This window comes from Gavia stellata, chromosome 19, assembly GCF_030936135.1.
Source record: "Gavia stellata isolate bGavSte3 chromosome 19, bGavSte3.hap2, whole genome shotgun sequence".
NCBI lineage: Eukaryota > Metazoa > Chordata > Aves > Gaviiformes > Gaviidae > Gavia > Gavia stellata.
In genome coordinates, this window is record NC_082612.1 from 20,328,658 (window position 1) to 20,352,422 (window position 23,765).

At 41.5% G+C, this 23,765-nt stretch overlaps 1 protein-coding gene across 3 annotated transcripts; it reads right to left on the reverse strand.

Moving 5' to 3' along the window:
* Positions 1-5,730: 5,730 nt before the first annotated feature.
* RASGEF1B (RasGEF domain family member 1B) lies at positions 5,731-23,428 on the reverse strand. 3 transcript variants are annotated; one of them, XM_059826850.1, is made up of 14 exons: positions 23,249-23,425; positions 21,342-21,464; positions 20,319-20,456; positions 19,874-19,876; positions 15,697-15,909; positions 15,524-15,598; positions 14,138-14,233; positions 13,427-13,529; positions 12,593-12,672; positions 11,192-11,287; positions 9,050-9,145; positions 7,690-7,813; positions 6,956-7,028; positions 5,731-5,755 (listed from the first exon to the last, which is right to left on the reverse strand). In XM_059826850.1, exons 1-14 carry the CDS (start codon positions 23,423-23,425, stop codon positions 5,731-5,733), a joined length of 1,422 nt encoding a protein of 473 aa, XP_059682833.1. The 3 variants fall into 3 exon arrangements, with proteins under 3 accessions (XP_059682833.1, XP_009810473.2, XP_059682834.1); XM_009812171.2 differs by lacking the exon at positions 19,874-19,876 and having other exon boundaries at positions 23,249-23,428; XM_059826851.1 differs by lacking the exons at positions 19,874-19,876; positions 21,342-21,464.
* Between the last annotated feature and the right edge of the window lie 337 nt (positions 23,429-23,765).

Genomic DNA, 23,765 nt, shown 5'->3' on the forward strand with positions numbered 1-23,765 from the left:
TTGACTGGGCTCACACAGGGATCAAGGAACACCACCTGCTATTTGCTCTAGGCGTGGGTCTGAACTGCCATACAGAAATGAGTACCAAAAAAGTCATACATGCGCTCAAACAGAAACGAAGGGGAAATGGTAACATTCTCCATTGTTAGCATCAGAGTAGTTTGTTACCCTGGCAGAAGCAGTAGCAAGAAACGTCATGTTGTATGCACCCCAAAAACCATATCCATTACTTGTTTTTTCTCATGTGTCACATGCTAATTTTCTAAACTATCACCTAACCACACTGGTAAGTATATTCCTTACTAATTATTCTGATTTTATATCAACTTCTGCTGTCATATCACCAGGTTACTCTTGTTGGGATTTCATGTTATTCCCTTTTAAGCAAAAGATCACTACTGCCTGGTTTAGCAGATACAGCATCTCTCTGACACCCTTTATAAGAGAGTCACTACGGTGTTTCTAAGTATGAGTGGAGCTTCTTTGCCAGCAAACCTGAAGTTCAACATACGCATGTCGAACAAACTATTGTAACCTAAACTTTGCTTGCTTGCACTTCTTTCTATTCAATACCGCTGGCCACAATTAGGTGACGTGTGTCTCAGGAAAGGGATGCCGATTCATTTCCTACCAGATCCTCTTTTCTATTACTCCATAGATCCTCCTCCAACTTCTTTTATGGAAAAGCAGAACAGCAACTGTCTGAAGTGTCTGGGGAAGGGGAGGTCTAAGGAAAGTGTAACTCCTTCTGAAATGTCTGACTTGCTCCCAGCCCTAATTATTTCTGACTTTCTACCAACTTCTAGTAAAAACAGTCCTCCTGTATATGTTAAAATCAGCAAGAAGCGTAGTTCTTCACATGTATTCTGTCTTGTTTTCATACTTTCAATTTTGAGTAGGTTGGCAAGATCAGAAATGTGGAAGATGGCCCAGTTCTGAAGGACACAGCAAAGAACACGTTAGTGTGTTTCTCTATTACTAGAGAAGTAGTAAACCCTCTATCGCAGTCGCACCCACAAAGAGAAATGGCCCAGGAATGTTGGCCATCCAAAAGTGTTAGTACCTTTAGGGTTAAATAGAAAACAAAGTATCAGGGTGATTGCTTTAATGCCTCCCGCAGCAGCTTCAAACCACACTTTGTCGTTAGAGGCAGCATTATCAATAGACTGATCATTCATACAAACTGTTTGACAACAAGAGGAGCTTCTTTGAACTTCTTTACCCACATCATCACTCCGTTCTGAATCACCAGCCTTGAACTTTCAACCACAGCTCTTTGTGATGGTCTTCTATATACACTTTTCTCCCAGGAAAAACACATTTAAAAAGCAGTGAGGCATCCCGAATGTAAATGCTATTGAGTTATCAGACATTAAAGAAAAGCAGTTGAAAGGCCAAGGGACTCTTTTTTTTTTCCTTTTCTTCCCACTGGTCCCTGGACTGGTTTATGGCTTAATGGTTCTTTCTAAGGAAAGCTATTTCATCTTTTGACCACCAGATCAAGCTCTGGGGCTTCCAGAGGATCCTGCTGTAACACCAAGACAGACGCTTTGTTTTGTTTGTCGCTCTCTGGCATGGACCAGCTCCAGATGCTGTTTTCCATTGCAGCTAGAAGTCCACCTAAGAAGCACTTCCCTTTCCAACCTCTGGACTTCACAGGGCAGGGGAGAAAAGCACTAACAGAAAGCAGAAAATCCTGCCCAAGTGTCACTGGCACTCAGATTTCTTTGGCTACATAAATAACTGATGAAAACCAGCTACTTTATTCACATTACCTTTTACATTTTTCTTCCTGAAAAGTAATCTCCATGAAAGAAGGACAGTGTATTTACTTGACTTATCATGAGACATCCTTTTGGGTCATACGATAGCTAAAATTTTCTAGTAAAGGAGAAAGAAAAAAACATATTCCAGAAGAGCTTAATGTGGCACAGTGGAATAATGGCAAAGTTACTGTTGGTATCAAGTGATAAACTTTCTGACACGAAACCCTCACTTCTAAACTCACTGAACTTTATCAATCTTGAGTCTGAAGTGTCAGCTTAGCAGACGCCTAGCAACAGTAACCTTGTGAATAGACTAGTTCCCTTGAAAATCCTGACCAGCTCTGTTCTCAAGCTAAAAACTAGCTGATGACACAGGACCCCAGGACCATCAAGCGCAGGTTAGGACACCGTTGCTTGGTAGAAGCAGGCTGTCTGGATCTGACCGACAGCAGCAGGACAGATGCAGCTGTCAGGGAATGCATCTCGAGGGATTAGCCTCTCCCTTTATGTGGGGAAAATCTGCTCAGCATGACCAAGAGGAGACAGAGAGGAGCTGAGAGAAAAAGCAGAGACTGGTGCACTACCGAAGGTTTGTTGTTCTTTTCCAGCAGAAATACCGCCAGCAGCCCACAAGGTGTCCTGCCGCACACAGCTAGTACAAGGAAAGCCACCCAAAGGGACAGGGAGAATTCCCCAGAAGAATGGAAGTCTTGGAAAACGAATGACATTTTGCCTATTATCCAAAAATACTCTTTTTAGTGCTAGATCAAGTACGAGTTTCAGCTCTGTCAAGAACAGGTTGTCTAGGAAGGCTGAAAAAAACCCCCCAATCAAACCCCAAAAAACCCATGCGGAGCTATAGGTTCTTGCTTGCTCTTCTAGAGGTGACAGTTGTAAATAGGCTTTTGCACATTACTGCATGCAACTCACCATTCCTTTCATGATGATGCCACGAAGCTGTATCCAAGTAGGAGAAAAGGGAAATATTTGGATGAGAAGGTCAGGTATTGCTCCTGCGGGCTTAGCCAGACACCTAGAGTCTTTTGAACGAGTTGGTTCATATGGGTCCGTAAGACCCATAGTTTTTGTCTCTGCACCACGAGGAGAAGAAAATGCATCACAAAGAAACAGGTAATGTTTGAGCCATTTATACAGGTGACTTTGATGTTGCTTCTGTCCCCATTAAGCACTGAGCATCTGTATGCACTGAGCTGGGCTTTTCAGTCCTGGCTGAACACTCAACTTGTCGATTTAATGAGTCCTTGTAAGTCCTCATTTCAGAGAATTTGTGATGTTTCCTTTAGGAGCTGGCTAGCAACAGAAGAGTCAGTCATTTTCTCTCTCTTTTGCTACAGACAGGTGTGAACGGCTCTTTCCAAGCCAACAGTTCAACAGTGAGAGTAGCTCAGGGTGTTCAAAATTAAAGCTCAGCACAGTGGCTGCACCGAGTGACGGAGCACAGGGTACAGTGCATGATGAGACTCGTATCGCTGTAACATCAAACACAGACTTCATTAATGCCTACAGGAGCAGCCTCTGGCTTGCCCGGGGCTAGGGAATTTGCATTCCCCTTACAAGCCCCAGTCACAGGCTCCTGCTGCCCAGCTTCTATGCCAAGGCAGCAGCTGCTGCCTCCATAGCCATCACTCTGGTATGTGCTGCCTCTTCTCGGCAAGAGCCTGGCCCGCAAGACAACTCCCTGAGCCCACACTCTGGACGGGCGCTGTGTAATGCTATTTCTCCTTCTATTTACAAAGGCTTCATTCCAACCGCATAAATAACAAATCCATTTCTAAACCAGGCTAGTAGACAAACTGTGTTACGGTGGAGGAGGGAAGGAGAGAAGTTATTTTTACAGGTAAGCTAACCCTTTGTTCAACCCTCTGGCTATCCCTAGAATTAAAAATGTAAGAAAGCAGGTTAACGAGGATAGCAAATATTGCATCATGGAAGCTCATTTATGTACCTTATTATCATGTCATCCTACTTCCAGAAGATGTGGAAGAGGAATACACAATTTTCTGCAGCTTTTTACATAAACTAAGTCCTGCCTATAAGCCTCAATAATGGGGGAAGGATGTAGAGGGGAAGATGGGAAAGACCTCACCTGAGCATCGGACCAGGCTGCCCAGGGAGGTAGTGGAGTCCCCATCCCTGGAGGGGTTCAAGGAACGTGTGGACGTGGCACTGCGGGACATGGTTTAGTGGGCATGGTGGGGTTGGGTTCGTGGTTGGACTTGATGATCTTATAGGTCTTTTCCAACCTTAGTGATTCTGTGATGAAAGCTGGGGGGTAAGTCTGTGAACTGCAGAAGCAGTCTCCTCCTTTCAAAGAGTTAGCCTCTTCTTTCTCCTTCACCCTAACTCAGTGAGTGGGAGAGGAGGAGAGGAATCCTACTCCACCATCAGGGCTTGAGGCCCTGGTGCTAGTGCTCATGGAATATGCAACTCGGTGACTTCCAGCACCTTGTACCAGCAAAGAGGCTGTAGTTAAGGACAGTATCCCCTTGACGAAGGGGCTACTTCAGCATGTTCTTGCAGAATTCAGAAATTAAATACTTGCCTGAAAAGGCATGGACAGAACATAAAAACCAGCTTGCCTGAAAACTCAAGAGATGCAGTGCAACAAATAGATATATTTATTCTTATTTCTTTTCTTTTTTAAATAACAGTGGCAGGATAATTGCAAATACCTTTTTTGCCAAGTATGTGCTTTTGCTTAGTGATTTTGCGTCTAGGGTGATCTACAGCTACAGTGTCTTTTTTTTCCATTGGGTTCTTCCTAGTATAAATAGAGTGACTAAGTATTCAGAGCTACTACAAACTTATTAGTTGTGTAACGCTGTGAACTACTTCACAGTCATAAACATAATCCATAAAGCAAACACAGAGGGAGACTGTTTTGTTCACAGCTGTAGTTGAAAAGAAGCCTCATCTTTTTTTTCTTTTCAACATCTTTGTCAGTCAAAGTGGATTGTGTTCTCTATTGTTACCCTTTCAAAAAAAAGCAATTATAAAAATGACTTAATAAAAACATACTTTCATATTGCCACGCAGTTTGTACACCAGTTTCTCAAAGACTATTCTAGAAAAGTCAGCTTGTTCAACCTAATATAAGAAGAAGGTCAAGTATGGAAAATTAGAGTAACAAAACCATATAGTAAAAATAAGAGTGTCTGTATCATGTAGTGGTTAGTTGTAAACAACTGAAAGAAAGAAAAAACCTCCCTAGAAGTTGTAAAGTAGTCCAAGATACATAGCTACTATATTTTTGTAGCAGGTGTGTTTTCTACCACAGCCTTGATTTTTATTACTTTATATTTTTTTAAATAACTTAGAATAATAATGAGTTTGCCTACCAGCAGCCAACTCAAAAACATAATGGAAAAAGAAAAAAAAAACACAGCCAATATTACAGTGGTGGGGAGAAACCCTCCCCAGCAGCCAATTTGTTGTGTCCAGTCCTTTCCCTTCTTAGCAATCCCAATCAGGCAAAGTTCCTGGCTGTATTCAGCTTATTAGGAATGGAAGTTCTTCAATGCAGACTTGGGCTTCACTGAAAGGAATGGTGATTTTTTTTCCCCTCCGTAATCTACTATCAAATCTGCAGAGTCCTTGTGGCAGCAAGCTGCAGTGAAAGGGGAAAAATATTCCATCCAGGTGTGAAATGATTCATAGGCGGCATCTGAGCTCTTCAAAGGATTCTGTCAGCACTGTCCTCAATCAATACTTGAGCCTGAATCACAGCCGAGTGGGCTGTGATTTTATCTCATCTGTCAGATGTGAGAAGCTGCCTGTTTGTTCTTGGGTTAACTTGTTTCACCTTTGCTGACACAATATCGCAACTGACGGCACATTTTTCATCGCTTTGAATGCCTCTCGGTGTACAGAAAAAGAAACCAAGCCGTGCCCCTTGGTAATCCATGCAACGCAGCAACGGCAGAAACAGCAGCCATCTTATGCACTAGACTCTGCCCAGAAGCGCTGACCTGAAAGGAAGAGGGAAACATAAATAAGTAAAGACAATCATTAGAATGATGTAAATCTTCTCAGGCAGCTTCAGAGTGCCTCAGATAAGGATCATGTGAAACTGAGGTTCATATTATCACAGACTTTCAAGCTCAGAGTCTTTGCCTGTCCATCTTGCCACCCTGTATAACGCAGAGTGCCTGTGCACTGATGCGAGTAACTCCCCCTTTCTGTCCTCTCCCCAAAATAACTGCGATTAATCAGATGGAATTGTTACATCTCCTTGTGATATCCCAGGAAAAACCAACACGGCCTTAGGGTTGTGGCCTACGGTTTCTCTCTGCGGTGCTGCAGAGTGGAGCAGAAGAGCTGGGGTGCTGCATCCACAGGTACCTCTAGGTGTTCAGGTACCAGCTGCTTGCAACAGCAACAGTGACAAGAACACCCGACTTACAGTCGGTTCCTTGGGATATTGGTAGTTTTAAGACTAAAGTGGAGGTATGGCTTAGGGGTGAAAACACAGACTGTTAACACACCTGCTTAATTCTGTGTCTTCATCTATGCACCTGATTAATCTTCTCTGCTGCCATGAATTCAACTTCTCAAAAAAACCAAACAAAAGTTGATTGGCAAAGCACGAGCTGAAACACTGCCATAATGGTTCATGTATCCTTCCACAATCAGTAAAATGAGAGAGCTGATGAGGCTATGTTCAACCAGCAGTAGAAGAAAAGTCAAAAACAGGATTTTGCTTAAATTTGTTTTTCCCAGCCTGGACTTTAAATTGTTACCTGGTTTCATGAATGCATTTGCCCCGGAGTGATTTTTCTGCAAACCTGAAAGGCCAGGTGCATAAAGGGATGCAATAGCTGCAGAAACATCTGCTTGGAAACCAGACTGCTCTGTATAGTACTTGTGAGGAAGCAGAGATTTCTTTGAAGTTCAGAAAGTTTTTTTTCCTACACTGAATAACACAAGACATTAAGATACAAAATTAGTTATTCTAATTCCCATCCCCAAAGGGAGAGTCTTGAGAGGGTTTAAGATAAAGAGTGACTGTTCTCTTTTTTCCAAGAGTCCCAGATTGGAAGGGGGGATTTACACTGATGCTGTGCCCCATCTGTTGAAACATGTAGCGTGCCATTTGGTTTGAAGTGTTTGATACTTGCTCTGTATCCCATTCTCTTTATTTACTGATGCGGGTAACCTCTGACACAAACCTTAGTGTCTTCCATCTGTCCTTTTCAATGTGATTCTCGGGACTTTCGCTCTCATAGGAAGCCAAGTAAAGTGCTGCAATCAGAAGCAAATACAATATGTTAGGCCTACTGGCATTTTAAAATTTGCTCTCCCCGGAAAGTGGACTGAAGTTAAATGAAGCGGGCTTGTATTATCCAACCCTCATATTAGGGCTCCAGAATCCCATTAGGAAGTATAGCATTGCTTATAATTACATTCAGATGATACTAACAAACAGTGCATGAGAACAGAGACTACCCTGAGGGGGGGGGAAAAAAACAACTAGCAAAAACTCAAAAGCACAAGAGTGGAAGAAAACACTCAAAAGAAAAAAACTGAGCCCAGGGACATGGTGCTTTGTAAGCAACCAGCGAAGTCCCTGTTTTCTTTCTCAAGCAGCACCCTTTAGTGTAAAGCATCCTGAAAGTCCATATAAATACACTTCAGATGATATTTATGGAGACTACATAGCCAATCAATTTTTTTCATTCCATTTCAGAGAAAAGGATAATGGCAGTTCTCACAGACCATGTGCACATAAAAAGAAAAATCTTATTTTCTCTCTCATTTGTAAGGGAAAAGCATTTTTTACTTGCCAGACAGAGATGTCTCAGGACAAAGTCTGTCCTTACTGTGAGGAAGCAACAACTTAACATGGAGAGAGACTAAGCAGTAGCCATGACACTGGACCTGCAGGAAGTCCAGAGCTCCTTACCATCATCACTGAAGACTGGGACTGTGAGCAAGTACTGCAGAATCTTCCGATCCCTTTCAAAAGGACACTCCACTTGCTTCCATGTCATAAATTCACTGACTTGTTTTGCCAATTCCCAAAATTTCTGTCAGAATAGAAGAGAAAACAGAAGAGGTGCTATATATTGAACAGTACTATTTACCCTGAACATTTTTAAAAAGAGAGAGATCTTGGTTTCAAGTCCAAGGCTGGGATTCTCCCCGGCTTTTAAGCTAGAATTGAATGTGATCTGACTCAGCAACTCAGCTTCTAACTTTTGTGTTTCTGTTTCAAACTGGGATGACTTCCCACTCCTCCACCCTGGTAAAATTGTTGTTATTTATGAATATAAATAGTAGATCATGATCTGCGCTCAGTTTCTTTTCAAGGAGGTGATAACACTCCTTATGGCCAACTTTTCACTTTGATGATGCTCAGGCTTGTTTGTTTCACAGTGAAATATTTAGTAATTTTCACATCAAAAGTCTCTAGACGCTTACTACTGACATTTCCAAATCCAGATGTTCCATTTTAGTTAGTTAATCTGAAATGCTCAATTTTCTTGCTGGAAATTTATGCCAAAAATAAACATTCCCCATGTAGTGTGTTGATGTCATTCATTGATAAACTCTTTCAATTAAAGTTTAACATGCCTCAAGTGCATGTGGATTCCTTGAGTAAAATGACATTCCAGATCATCACATAGTCTAGCTTTAGAACCAGCCTAATTCAGGCCAATGACCACAAATGAACTGTACTGTAATTTTGTGTGAGTGACCCAGGCTTCTTGAAAGCTGAAAGCACCAGAAACCAAATCATGGGGTAATCCACACTGTCAGATAACAAGCGTGAAATCGGAGGCGGAAGAACTACTGAATGACAAGGGACTCCAAACTCCTTCACTGCTGCTCTATCACATGTTTCTTCAGAGACAATCTGTGGCTTACATGTATGAAAATACTGCATATATTTCTTGACAAAGGATGAACTGGTTTTTACATGCGGAATTCAAAAAGAAGCTCTAAAATACTAATTTGAATGATTTTGTCATTAAGTATAATAAACCTGTGAGTTTAAATGTTTAGATGAATTTGAGCACTGGGAAAAAGTTCTGACTTTCTTCCCCGCTAAAAAATTGTGACTATCGAAAGGGTTTCTATAAACTTTCCATCTTCAGTAAAACTGCTTTTTCTTGACTACCTTTCAGCTCCTGTGAGAAGTAACAGATACACTCCAATTCCAGTCTAATTTTGCTCTCCCCGAATCCAGTGGAAGCTGAACCATGATCTGCTTCAGTTTTCTGTTAAATACCTATCAATACCGCACTCAGTGCTCTACTTACTTCAAAATTGACATGACCGTTTGGAAGACGATTGGCACAACCTTCATTGAGGAAGTAAATATCTTTGATCAAGAGGCTGAAGAAAGGTATTACGATCTAAGGAAAGAACAACATTATTCTCAGTCTGGTCCTGACCCAAAACATACTGCTCTACAGAGGAAAATAAAAAGAAGTCAGGTGGTACAAAAGGTAAACAAAATACCAAAGGACTAAGATCTGTATGATATCTCTCTCTTTCACTGAAGAAAACCTTTGCATTCACCTAATTTTAAAATACATGATGTTTAATGTATTTTACATAATACATGATATTTTTACATAATACATGACTATTTTACATAATACATGATTAGGAAAGTCCTCCCTTGGATGGTACGCTAATCCCTATAGTTTTATTTCCAGCTTTTTGCCAAACTGCTTCCATTACCTTGAACTCTTCTTGGCATGTAGCTCCCTCGAGGTCACAATTAAAGTACCTACTGGCACTCCACTGCTTGTCAACTGTGGCTATGAGGCATGTTTAGAAAAACAATATGCCTAACTCATTTCATTTCTGTGTCATGTCCCTCTTGTTTTCACTTTCTCATTCTTCCTTGCTGATTCCAGAGATAAGAGCTCAGAGGTGCCTACTTCTTACATGTAATTCCTGCAGGGTATCTCAGTGCAGATCTCCCTCTTGACAGGGACTTGCTTGGTAAATGAGAGGAGATGCACGTTAAAGCACAGCATGGAAAATTTGGGGCTAGCAGCACAAATGGCTTTGGAACTACAATTCCCTGAGCTCATGCAAGAAATTGAACCTTGGCACTGACTGGCTCAAAACAAAGCATTTCCTGCCAACAGAACAAATCAAAGTATATTTCTTTAGAGAACACTGCAACGTTCTTATGTTCATAAAATGATTGTATTTTACTTTGCATCCGACAAAAATTTTCACAGCTGCACATCCTTGTTGCAGCTGGGCATAAAACAAATATCACTATTTCCATGGAAGACTTTGCTGCACCATTTAAATATCTGTAAGTTCTTTCTTTGAAGTCTTAACTCACTTTTCTCTGAAAAGAAGTAAGGATCTTGCATTTAAACTTCTGTTACTTTGAACAATATGTGAACAGATTCTTAGGATTCAGAAAAAAATCCCTGTTTTTATTTACACATGTATAACTACAATATAGACCAGCGGACTGCACATGGATTTGCTTCATCCTGCCTGGTAGTTTATTCTATGAGCATCAAGATCAGGTTTATTAAACACAGTGTGAAGTCCTAATATTATAAGCAGTTGATGAGCAACTGCTTTTAAGCGGGGAGCAGTTAGGAAGCTATTTGGCTCCTTTCCACAAGAACTACAGCTGAGATTCTGCATTAATGTGTGACCAAATCCAGTTTATTTCTCAAAAGCTGATTTATTTTAAAGAGTAAAGAAAGATGCCACCTCTACTAATGCATAGTTCATAGCCACTCTTGAATCTGAAAGGTGGATTTTAACCCACTGCATTACCTAAACACCTGATTCATCTCACCATTTCCACTAAAAATCTCCAGAGTATATTTCAAGCTCATCTAAAGAACGTACACAGGAAGGGGACTCCACAGAATCTAGACAGAAGCTCTGACTAGATTTGAGTTTTAGAATACCTTTCCTGAGTAAATTTTAAAGCTTTTCCACCCTAAACCATAAACCACTTAAAATTGAGCACAAGTAGCAGCTATAAGAATAAATTGCTAGCAACCTCATTTCAGTCCTTAGCCTCTCCATCTGTATTACTGGTTTGCGTGATAAAGTTCTCTGTCAAAAAAGAAATGAGCTGAGGCAATGTACTTATTTTATTTAAATAATCAAAGCAATCACTTAATGTTCGCAGGTTTCAGCCAGCACCAAACTGAACTGGCAACTCTAAGATGGTCATTTTCACTAAGCCACTTGGTTTCCTCAAATATTCCATTTACTTTCTTGGTAGCTTGCAGGTAATATTTAAACATTCCCAGTAAAGAGGGATTCAGTTTTGAGGCTTTTTATTCTTTTTAAAAGCCCACCAGGGGTAGAGTTGCTGAGAATCAGAATTCCGAGACAAAAGCTTACCATGCAACTTAACAAGGACATTTCATTTTTGCCCACTGCCAAGTCATTTGTAAACATACCTTCTCTCTGTTGCTGTGAGCTGTCAAGGACCTTTGAGCGGCTCCACGCAGAGCAGTTCGGTAATTATAAAAATTGCTAGAAGGGTCCATCTGATGCTACAAGGCATGAAAAAATGTAAATAATGAGCCAGTGTCATCATCACACACAATTCTTTTTCACTTGAGCAACTATTTTAAAAAGCAAGAGGTCTGCTGAACAGCACCACAAATACGGTCTTTTAGAGGACTGCAGTATCTCTTTATCTGTTCATTCGATCAGAAGAGAACCTTGTTTTAAAAAGATGTTCACTCAGCACAACAAGGGATCCAATACAAGTCGGGGGCAGGAAAGCAAAGGCAGGCTTCATGGACCTTCTTTCTCCCTCCACAAAGGAGGTAGCTCAGCTTTAATTCAAAAGCCAAAATCATGGAACTGAGAAAACAATGGGCCTTGGCACTAATATTTTGCGCTTCCTGGTATGCAGGTTTCTCAGAGCTGATTCAGTTGCAATGGCAAAGTAATATCAGACACCTAAAGCTGTTGGTGCCCCCACCTCATTGCTCCAAGACTGACTGCTGCACCTCAATGACTAGGATGACTGCATGGCTCACAAAGCACCTTCTTAACCAGCCAAGTCCAGCCTGCATAATGTCGAATGAAATAGGGCTGTAATCTTAAGAGCAATTTCCTGAGCTGTGCAGCCACCCTTGACACAAGGAAGGCTATTTCCCACCCAAGGGTGGGGGAAGGAAGTCTGAGGAGGCTACAGCCATCCAGATTTAATCTCTTATCATAACACAAGTCAAATCTCCTGATGATATTAATAAACATTTCATGCTTGCGTCCAGTACAAAACATTACATTTTCTTAACCTTACTAATAAGTAACTGGAATTAACCGATTGCCATTTCCAGCAGGATAATGAACTTGTTGGTAAATAATCTGTTGGGTAGATCACAAACTCATACACTGCTTCACCTACATGATCTTTGACAAAGGTCTTTACTACCTGAAGGTAACTGGCAATCAATTAGTTCAAGACGAATTCCTCTGAAAGGGCAAGGCAGCCACCTTACAGCTCAACTTGATTTTCAAAGGCAGAACTGCATTAGAGCAATCCACGCCATCCCTCTCAAATACATGTCCCTTTCAAGAGGTTACCTCCATTTTTTTTACATTTTTTTTTAAATAATTCTTAGGAGATAAGTTTGGGAATTAAAAAAAACAAACTTCAGTTTCCTTCTTCCAAATCAAAAGACCACAAGTCTGCTGAATAACTCTTATTACATCTTCTAGGATTTCTTTTAAGAGGACAAACATACTAAATTAAACATGTCATAATGAAGCCAAACTCACATTTTTGAGCAGTTAAAAGTAAAATGCTATTAACAGCCCCGTATCCAAATATTGGCCAAACTTACCTCAAGAATATCAAATTTGGCTGTCTTCACTTTTGCCCAAGTTTTCTTTAACCGAGACACAGGACTCATATTCATGCCAGCTTGATATAAGAGACAGAAATTGTTGGAATAGATAAAAATAATATTTCAAATAGCTAAGGCTATTAAGTCTTTCTAAAGTAAAGGAGCTATTAACAATAGCAAATATTTTCAACAGAGCTATTCAGAAATCAGACTCCTTGTTTTCTTGAAATTCCAACATTAAAAACAACTTTGGAAACAAAATCAACATCTCTTAGAGAATGAAAGCTCTAAAAAAATGCTATGACATTTTTTAATGTGGTTTTGATAAAATGTGACTATACAGTAGAAAAGCGCAAATGAGTTTTCTCAACACCGTCTTTTACATGTTTCATTGAAAACTACACATATCTATGAAGTTTTCACATTTCAAATTAAACAAATATTCCCAATATTTTCCTATCAGATATAAAAAAGATGTGGAGTTTTTAAACCACTAGGATATTTATGGTGTGATAGAAACGACGGAAGACATAAATCCTCCGAATTACAGGAAAAGTTTCTATTCCAATTTAGCACTAAAGTTGGTTTCAAAAAGTGGAGATTCAGATCTCTGAACAGTTGGAATGAAAACTTTGGGTTTCTGTAATTTACGCTATGGCAGTAAATAACTTCTTACACACATGACACTACAATAACGTTGAGAAATTCTCTATCGCTTCCCCTCCCAACTTCACACTGCTGAGCATGCTAAGTAGCAGACTTTTGTATAAAGCACTGCGCTTCCTTTATCCGGATTCAAACAGGGACAAACGTCTCAGGACATATACTTACAAATAATAGCCATCAAGGAGTTAAAGTTGCCAATGTTAAAACATTCCCGTGCCACATCAATGAAATATTCTATCACTCTTGCTCTGTGCTTCTTCTTCACAGGCTGCAAGAGATGCCGTCGGAGTATTACGCTCAGCAGGGAACAGAGCACTGTAAGCCATCCACAAAAGAAACACCACCCCTGTTCAAAGTCTTTTCCGTAGATACCACAACTTCACGCTATGCTTTACATGTAGAGGAAGCCATGCTACTGTGTTCAAAAGCCCTCAAGACAGCAAAGACAACCCAGATACCGGGCAGGTAGAGAGCAAGGGCAACAGGTAAAGAGGCTCCGTCAAGAAGAAGGGTATGAAGAACAGTAGAGCAGAGAAGGGGGTCAGCACAGAGGAAAGAAAAGGTGCCTCCGTTCACAAGGGGCATTGACAGGAGAGAAGGGCAGGCCAGACGCACTCCTGAGCCAAGAAGGGCTAGCCTAGCGTAACATCACCGCTGTGTCACACGAACACGGCTGAGGCAAGAGTATGATGCTGAAAATACGGAACTCCTTTCCTCTTCAGCCCTGTGCTGACTTCATCCACACGTGAAAAAGTACAGGGCTGAGAGAATGAAAAGTCAAAGTGCACATGGAAGGGGCACCAAACCTGAAAATGCTTCACAGTTTTAGACAACTAGACTAAACAAAAGCTTTTAGCAGAAAAAGTCCTTGCTCACCATACAGATTTCTGTTGCAACCAAGTAACTGAGCCTGTTAAACCATTCCACATAGGCTTCCAGATTCCGGGTCTTCTTTCGATCTCCATAGCAGCTCTGCAGGCAGAAGAAAACCAGCAACTTTCAGCATAATCTTCATCTTTTCCCTGACAGAGACCTTTTGGCTTTCCGCCTTGCTGCCCCCAAACACTGCCAAGTAACCAGGAATAACTCAATTGCCCAAAGTGACAAAAAGCTTAGAGGGAAAGCAGCAGTGATAGCATTTCAGCATGTATAACTTCTTCCTGAGCTGTTGGCTCAGTAAAGCACTCAAGCAGGCACGCGGAATTCATCGTCTGCTGTAAGTCCTACCGGGATGCTTTAAGGACTTAGGATAGGCTTATGCAGACAATCAAAGCTAAGTATCTGCTTAAAGCTTCCTTGAATATGAGCACTGTTTCAGGCCTCACTCCTCTCCCATTAATATAGTAGAGACAACGTTACGCCCTCTGCAAGTACAGAAGGAAAACAGAGGCCAGCCCACTCCACTGGCTCATTATGTTCAGTTGTTGATGCCAAATTAACATCCTGCATCCTAAATTTGGGAGATCAGCTCTACCATTTTGATCGGATTCTTCCTTTCCTAATCAGTGCTGTTTGTTCTGTCGTGTCTTGGAACGATTCCAACACCACATCTCAGGGTTGCCTAAAAAGGGGTCGACAGCAGTTTTAGTGATCTCTACCTACACAATCATTTTCAGCGACTGTTCGACTGAACATCAAATTGTAAACTTGAGTCATGCTAAAGTTTAAACTCCCTGACTTTGGCACAGTTTATTTACCGAGCATAAGTCATCTTGAAAGCAGCACTCGAGGAGATGACAACTCTAGCACAGTTAGCTAAAAACACTGTGTCTTCGCCCTTCATCTCACATGGATCTAGAGCTCACTGCCCCCTTTTTTGTGATGTGTGCTCTACCCGCAAATTGCCCCACTTGCCAGTTTGCTGCAAAGAGTTCAGTTTACTAAAAGGAAGAACAGATGTTGAAAATGAGTAACGCAAAAGCCAAAGTTAAACTCAGCTTTTTCCAGCTGTAGACCACATAGGTGGCCTGGAGAAAACATTCACAGGATTAAGTTCTCCCTTAGCTTAAATCAGAAAAAACAGCAAATGTGTTAATAATTTAAGTTAATATGTTGGCCGAGTTCTGGAGCTCTGGGAGTTGTCTTCCAGAAAGAAAAAGCATCAACAAAATTTTTAAGAGGAATACTAAAGCATTTTCACTACAATGCTCATTTCTGCTGGTCCTCATTTATTGCCGGACCTCACTTCCAACTCATGGGGCACCTGAGCTCCAGTACGTTAAATGCCGCATTTCAGAGCCGCTCCAGATCTGCTCCAATTACCTTGTCATTATCCAAAGGATCCTTTTGCACAAACGCCTGGACAAATTCTTCTGGTCCAATATAATTGAGTCTTTCCTAAATAAAGCACACAAGCAGCCAAGTCATATCCTACGTTAACCTGCATTTCAAAAAGAGGGGAAGGATGAAATCATACTTGAAGTATAACAACTCACAAGCTCTATGTGTGTCAGCTGCTGAGCTAACGCGTAGGGATCATTGCAGACTGTGATTATGTCCCTCTGGATGGACTGGGGCTTGGTCTTTAGAACTGTGAGGCGATCTGTGGACGCGCCATTAATTTTTGCAAGTACTTCCTCATACTGGCTAACAGTGGCGAGCTTCCGAATCAGGTTCTGGAGGAGCTGCTGTACATTCTTCCGATACATCTGTCATGACATGAAACAATCGGGAGACGTTTTCAAAATGTGAGAAGATAGTATTAAAGTCTGCATGACACCAAACCAGATTGATGCTGATACCTGTAGTTGTCAACTTAAGATACGCTCTACTATGTGAGTTTCTAATATTGGCATTTCATCAGACCAAAAGGAATCCAGCCAAGGATTTAAACACTGATTGTTTCACAAATGCAACAGTGACCCGGTTAGCCCAAGGAACAGCAGAGAAGACATGCACGATCTAGTGCATGAAAAGTACCACCAATCACCAGACAAAATACAAGAAATGAAAATACTCCGTCTTCTGCTTAAGACCACAGAAAAAACAATATATGGTCATTCAATTATGAAAAAAGGGCCTCCTCTCTGAAGTAAATCAAGACCAGTTTCACTGAAGTCAGAGTTAACACTTGCAATAAATCTGAGAAAAAGAAGATAATAAAACTCTTTTCTTTCACCTTGCAGGCCTTTCCATGTGGTGGTTTAAGTTAACAGGAGTGACAAATTTAAGTAGGAGCAGGACTCAACTCAGGTATATAGATCTGTGTAACTGACCCCACAGAGGTTACTCTTCCAAATTCCAGATATCATCCTAAAGCCATGACAGCAAAACCTAAGTGGCTGAAAAAAGGAGCATCCAAACCCTATTGGCAGCACAGTGTGATCAGTCCAAGGCAGGAATGTTTCCTGTATTCTAATGAATTCGTCATTCCCTCCAAAGCTGCCGTTTATGTGGATTTCCAAATTTGCTCAAATACAACAGCACTATCTTGGGTCAGATTCATTCTTGAAATCAGCTGTGTTCACCCAAGGCTGAATTTGTCTTGTTACTTGGTAAATAATTGCTTTCTGCTTAGATGTATTTTGATTTTCTAGACAAATACACACAGCATAATGTTTCTCTGGGGTGGGTGGGGAGAGAACAGGGGCATCTCAAGCTTTTAAAGAAAAGGATCTACATTTTCCTCAGGAAGACACAGGAATATTACTTCAAGTGCTGCGCTTCTATAAACAGCTGTAAGGTGACACACACACGGACTTGCTTCACTGACCCATTCCCCTCCAAGTACTTTGAAATTTCATGTAAGAGAACTTCATGAAGCATTTTCTTGCCCAGCTGGTAATCAACTGGGAAAGAAACAACATCTAAAATACTCAGAATGCATTCTGGCTATTGATGGAAATCACGTAATAATCAGTGGGTTAAGCTTCAAAGCAAAAAAATAAACCTTGCCTGAATTTGTGGTTCATATCAACCCAGAAATGACAACAAAATCAGGGAGAAAATGGGTGAGGATACAAAGCTGAACCACCTAATTCTGGTCAATCTGCTTCTGGAGCTGGAAAAACCCATGGAAAAGGTGAACTGGCACAGATACCCTCCAAACCAGAACAAGAAGTCAGGGTAGTTAGCCCACACCTGATCTAACAGCAGTTCAACATAACAAAGGTCCCTCTGCCCAGTGATGAGGTAAACCCCTCTTGGCACAAAGGCAGAAGGCAATGCCGGTTTCCTCTCACATCTCATAGATGTACCTGAGCCCACAAAACCAACATCCCTCTGCTCTTTTGAGCCGCTGGCTCTTCTTGAGCAAAGAGGCAGTGACCTCGAGGCATTCTGTGCGAGGGTAAGTACGTACTGCCCTTTGCACCCATAACAGGTATTTGCTGCTGGACCACTACTTAATCTCATGCATTTTTTAAATACCATCTATATAGACAGATACATATTTAACAACACACCAGTGAACTCACAGAATATGTCTTTTATCAATTAGATATTCATTTGATTGTAGTATGGCTACCAGTCAGCCTAAACGTATGGTCTTCCTCTAAATTAGGTTTACCCTTTCCACTTCTTTGTCCCACAGTCTCATTTTTGATTCTATATTCACACTGACAATGCTGATATTTATATTTATATTTAAAAACCTCTGAGGATTGGACAGCATGGGAGAAAGTGATGGGAGACTTCACCTCAAGGCCACCCCTTTGTGTCTGTCCTGTATGGATAGTGACTGGAAGTACCATTACTACCTGCTAGATATAGAATATCACGTGTCGAGTGAGTTTCCACAGCCAGTCTCACTATATGAAATCATGGTGGGGAAAAAAAAAAAGAGAGGTCAGTGCAATGTTGGGCTGCATATGAGAAGACATCAGGATACAGGACATGGCTTTGGACATGGCTTTGGTGTGACTGCATATGCTCATCAAGTGTTGCACAGAAAAAGCCAGTGATGAATGTTTATGTGGAACTTATCAGGAAATGGGAGGCAATGGTTGATGGGAAAGGTTTCAAAAGATGTACCTTGAAACAAAGGTCTGTTAAGTGATAAAAGGGACCAGAACAATCTAGAAATATCTCATGAGCACGATGACCTCTCAGGACACAGAGAGCAAAAAAGTGGAAGGAATGGAATTAAATTGAGGGAGAAGAGGGGATAAAAAATAAACCCACCAAGGTTTTTCCAAAGACTTCTTTTGACGGAGCAATATGTTAGCATGGTGAATGGTTTTAGCTGGACTCTTACTGATAGCTCTTAACAGTAGTGGAGCACAATAATTTGGGAAGTGGAATAAGAAGCTACAAGTAGAAGAGCTGTAGTGAACAGGAATAGGAAACACTGCTTCTTTTGTATCCTTCAAGGTAATGACTCACACAAATCCAAGCTATCTGTAGAAAAGCAAGGTCCTGTTCCAAGCAGTTCACAGTAACGCAAGTCAATTTACTGCAGCGCTTGCTTTCCCTTTGTCTTTCCAAAGGAAACCTCAAAGTCAAAAAATGCTCAAAGCTAGAGCTAGAAAAGATCTATAGCTTGCTGCCAGAGTAAGATTGCTCCCTAGTGCTCATTTTCTAGCAGTTTGTACGTCTGCCTTTCCCCTCAGTAGATGATTTCACTGTTTAAACTGTCCGTATTGCCAGAAACTTCACTGTAGAAAACCCTTCCCTGTTGCCACTTCACTCTTGCATCCACCAACTCAACTCCCCCAGGCTAAAACAGCTCGCTCTCTCTCTCTTTGTGCCAGTGGGTATTTTTCAAGTGGGTGTGAGTCCTCAATCTTATCACTTTTCCTTGAACTGAGCTTCAGTTCTCTATCTTCCTATTAAGAGTACCCGAAACCAAAGCAACAGTGCAGGAGCATTGTACAGGGAAAGGTGCCTCCTGGCACCCCCACAGCGAAGGCAAACCTATCGCCTCTCCACAGTCCAAAGCCCCCTGTATCTATCTTGCGGCAACTCTAAGCTTGCCCATCAAATTTGGCATCTTTTTAATTTGTATTCCATACCACATCTCCTTCTCTTGTCCCATCTTCTTTTGTCCCTCCCCTCTTTCACAACATCAAAATGTATTTCAGCTTCCAAATTCAGTTTAGGTTTGTTCTCTTCCATCCTTCCATCTCTCAAGACCTTCCCAGGGCTCTGGCAGCACTCGCAACTCCTCCCAGTAAAGCTTACCTACATGCTTGTTAACGTGCCATTTGCTGCCTCATCCATATCATTATTCAAAAGTTTACATAAGGAACACCAGCCCCTGAGGAACACCAGAAATACGGTGCCGTTTAGCAACTGCTCTTTGCTTTTATAGTTCTTCCAAATGCCACTCCAGTGTCTTTTGTAATCATAGTATTACGCCAGCTACACATGCTCTGCTTATTGAAACCTTGTTAATTGCCTTTCCATTAAGTGAATATAAGCCTTGGCTTTTGGTTGAGTTTATTTCAGTACTTACAAGACAAGCATCAGTTAAGCATCAAAATATTTCATAATACCTCCATGAAACTTTACTTCCATCTGAGAACTGGGTCTTAGGAAAAGGTGAAGCGATTTCCTTGTGTGCTCCATCCAGAGGAAGGAATATGACAGACTTCCTCTGAGTCCATATCTTATGCTTTAAGCTCAAGACAATTCTTCCTGGTCCAGTTTTCTTTTAGAAACTTTTTCCCAAACCTGCTATAACTCTTCCATTGACCTACAGGTCAGAGGCCCGATTCCAACACGCCTTACTCGCACAAATCGAAGAAATTGTCAACGTCAGTAGGGATTTCTCAGATAAGCAAGGCTTGCCAGTGTCTTATCTAGCTTCTTCCAAGCAGAATCACTAAAATGAAAAATACTAACACCCACCAAGTTGTGTCTGCCTGCACAATATGCAATTATACTACAGGTTTAGGGATGGAGTGAACCTTGCCTGTGCTTTAAAAAGGATCTGCGTATGCTGTGTGGTTTCTTCCTAGGCCTAGGTACCGGACAGAACTTTTTGCCTGCCAGCACCTTCGTAATACATTAGCTTAGCCACCCAGAGCCATACCATGTTATTAACAACAACAAACATGCAATACCAAAGCATTAAAGGAATGCCTTTTTATCCAATAACTGTGCACAGACAACTTACCTCATCACCACTGGCTATTCTTTGTGCCAACTCCTTTAAGTTCCTCATCATTCTTTCATCTCGGAAATCATAAGGAAATGTCTCTGTCCATTCAGTCAACAGCTGTAGGATTTTGGGTGCAATTTTTCGTATCCGGTTCTATTTGAAAATGGTAAGGAGGAATGTTACATGTAACAGTAACACAGCACATATCTAACGCAAAGGAAATTTAATTCCGTTCTGTAGGATACTGTGGAGCATAAGGGTATGAAGGTCAGTTAAATTTTTGAGCTTAATTTAATTTAGCATTGGATTTCAGGCCAGAGCCAATAACCATTGAAGCCAATGAAGAGACTCTCATTGGCTTAACTGACCTGGAAATTAGGCCCCAGCCTGATTTCTGGCTGTAACTAACTTATGCACGCACTATACCTTATAGTGAGAAAGCAATGGAATTATTCAAGTATCTTAATTTAATTTGTGTCATTTCCTACTGGGGTGGAGGTTCTATCCAAACATACACATCCTGTCCCCTTTCAACTCTAGACATGACACACACAAAAACATGCATTCCCATGCGAAGGGGCCAGCAATCTCAGCCACTCTGCAAAGACTGTAGCAAGAGCATAATTTAAGCACATGAGACAGGTCAGCGTAATTCCCATTGACGTGCTTGATTCATCGTTACGTCTTTCCAACATTTTGGCATTATACGTCAAGACGTTCGGAACCCTGAAACAAAAGCAACCACCGCAGGGCCAGTGCTGGATACGTCATTAACAGCAAGCACTTTTGTTTCTGGCCCATGTATTCGTAAAACAAACAGTGCAGCGGGAGCATCAGTCTTCATGGAGGACAGGCTGAGCAGTGTGGAAATTTTCCACGAATGCTAGTGAATAAAGGGTCAAATTCTAGTTGCTTGTATCAGGTTTTCAATCCCTTTAATCCTATTGAGGACTCTCCTGAGTAGGAACATTTTGCTGTGGGCAGGGTAGAGACATTTGACCGGAACTAACAGGAGTCCCTGAGAGTGAGGGATCTTACCTTGTCCAGGCCAGGCTCACTTAGTCTCTGCTGCTCAATACACAGATGGCAGACTTTGGCCATGAGCTCATACGGATGCATGAACAGGCGTGAACTGAGAAGGAAGGTGAAGATGTATGTCCTCTGCAAACGAGAGGAAGGCAGAGAAAGGGATAAATTACCACCAGTTTTACATTTTCTCAAAATGCATTCCTGACAAATCGGTTCCTAATACTTTACTATCTGCAGAAGAAAACTCTGCACGTGGCTGTGCCAAGAGCTATTACTACAGCAGTAAGCATTTAACTTAACACTTGTCATTGCTCCAGAATCAGCATTATAAATTCATGCTTGAGCCAAGTTATGCAAGATTTAACCAAAACAAGGCAGGGCAGGGCTCGTTTAGCTCTCCTATTGCACACAGTCTTATTATAAGCTCAGTACCTGAAATTACTCAGAATAAAATTTCAACTCATCTTCCCTGGCTCTATAGTAAACCTTTGCGAGAGCCATTACCAGATACATAACTCTCTCTAGCCTGACAATGGAATAAAATTCATGCTGCAAGTCCAAGCTACTTAGAACACCAACAGAGAAATCTTGTCTGCTTCCACATTGCTAGTGAAAGTAAATAGTCTTCAGGAAAAGAACAAAACAAGATGCCACTTGACCAGACTGTTGAGCTGACTCAATTTCGCCACATACACCATCTTTACTACGCTGTGTTTGCCTGTCTGACCTCAGTAAACCGCACACTATGACCTTGTACTGCCCTTAAGAATCCCCAAATACTGTTCATTTCTCATAGTATTGCTTGTCTCCCAGGTAAAAGTGGAGGGAACTACATAGCTTAACTTTACAGAATAAAAATTAGTAAGTCATTCTGAAGTTACAAGCAGAGGGTTCTTATTTTTCTTTAATTTTCCATATATCGTGATGTAAACTCATTGTGAGATGAATATTCAAAATATCCACTCCACTCCCCACATTGCCAGTAGTTAAGTATCTATGGCACCCACAAGAAGGATTCTACAATGTTCCGGTTCTAGGAACTTGGAATAAATCATCATGTTTGACCAACTGGTCTCTAAATTGCTACATGTTTAAATTTTACATTAAGCGTTAATGGATAAGCAGTAGCTTAAGCACAGTCCTGTGCTGCCGTTAACTCTGACCCAAGTTGAAAAAGATCCTGTCTTGGAAACATGAATAGATCTATGACAATAACAGAAGCTGAATGTAAGTGGAGTTATGTCTCCAGTGGGAGCCTTTCAACAAGCAGAGATGCAGTTTCATCATCCCTCCGTCATCCCCAACTACCCCCCCGACCTTTTGATACCATTCTTCTTTTCTAAGAATTACATAAAATGTGTCAATGCAGAGATGCGTCTAGACAGGCCAAAAATTCTCAGGCAACAAACATCCTCTTCTCACATCCAGCTTCTGCTGATTCCAACCAGCGTGGTACTAGTTCAACACTTCAGTTGCTAATTGCAACATACATGTGGACCTCAGATCAGCAATGGGAAATATGCATTAAAACTGTTTGTTTTTAAACTAAATACATTCATCCTGTCACGTTGGTGGTCATGCCTTTCTCCTCAGCTTGCCTGACGGATTTTTAAGGGTCGATGGTACATACAATCCATCCAACAGTAAGCCACGCTAGGTATTTGCTTTATAAATGAGTCACCAGGGTTGCGCACCTCACCACAGGAGTAATAAAGAATTAGACTTCCTAGGTGCGGTAAGTTACTGCATGCTGCGCTCACATGAAGCGCATGTTTATCCTATCACTGCTGATCAGTCAGCTGAACCCCTTCCTTAGCAATCTGATGTGACACTTTCTGCTTTTGCCGCACACGTGAAGGTTCCCCTTTTGAGATGCATCAGGCCCAGCCGTACGGTTATCCGGTGTATAGACTTACGTCGGGATAGTAATCTACATTGGGTACCAAGTGCTGGATCAGAGCTTCCAGAGACCCCGACAGGAGGTTGTTGTCATGGTAATAGAGCCCTCCACAGTTGTCCTCTTTTGGCTGATACGGGTTCCTGTTGTAGCCGCTGCTGTCAAACATAGCTGCAAAGGGAGGCGTCTGTGGCATCCTTTCCTGAGGAGACACACAAAAGAAATCTGGGATTATTACCAGAAGGTGCAACCCAAGAGGCTTTCTGTGCTCCAGAGGTAGTACCACACTAGGAAGAAAACCCGGGGGCACGCCCTGGGTTGCTTGCACACAGCAGTAGAGATTGTACCGCCTTCCAGCCCGTGCAGGCTTCTCGGGAAGGGGCCAACGCAGACCCTCATCACCGTCTTGTCTACCGCAACTGCCAGGTGCTGCTTTGATATCGTGCTCTTTCTTTATTAAATGACAGGTAAGAGGTAAAGGTTAAGAGTTAGAAGGAGCGGACAAGAATCCCGACAGGTTTTGGGAACTCAGACTT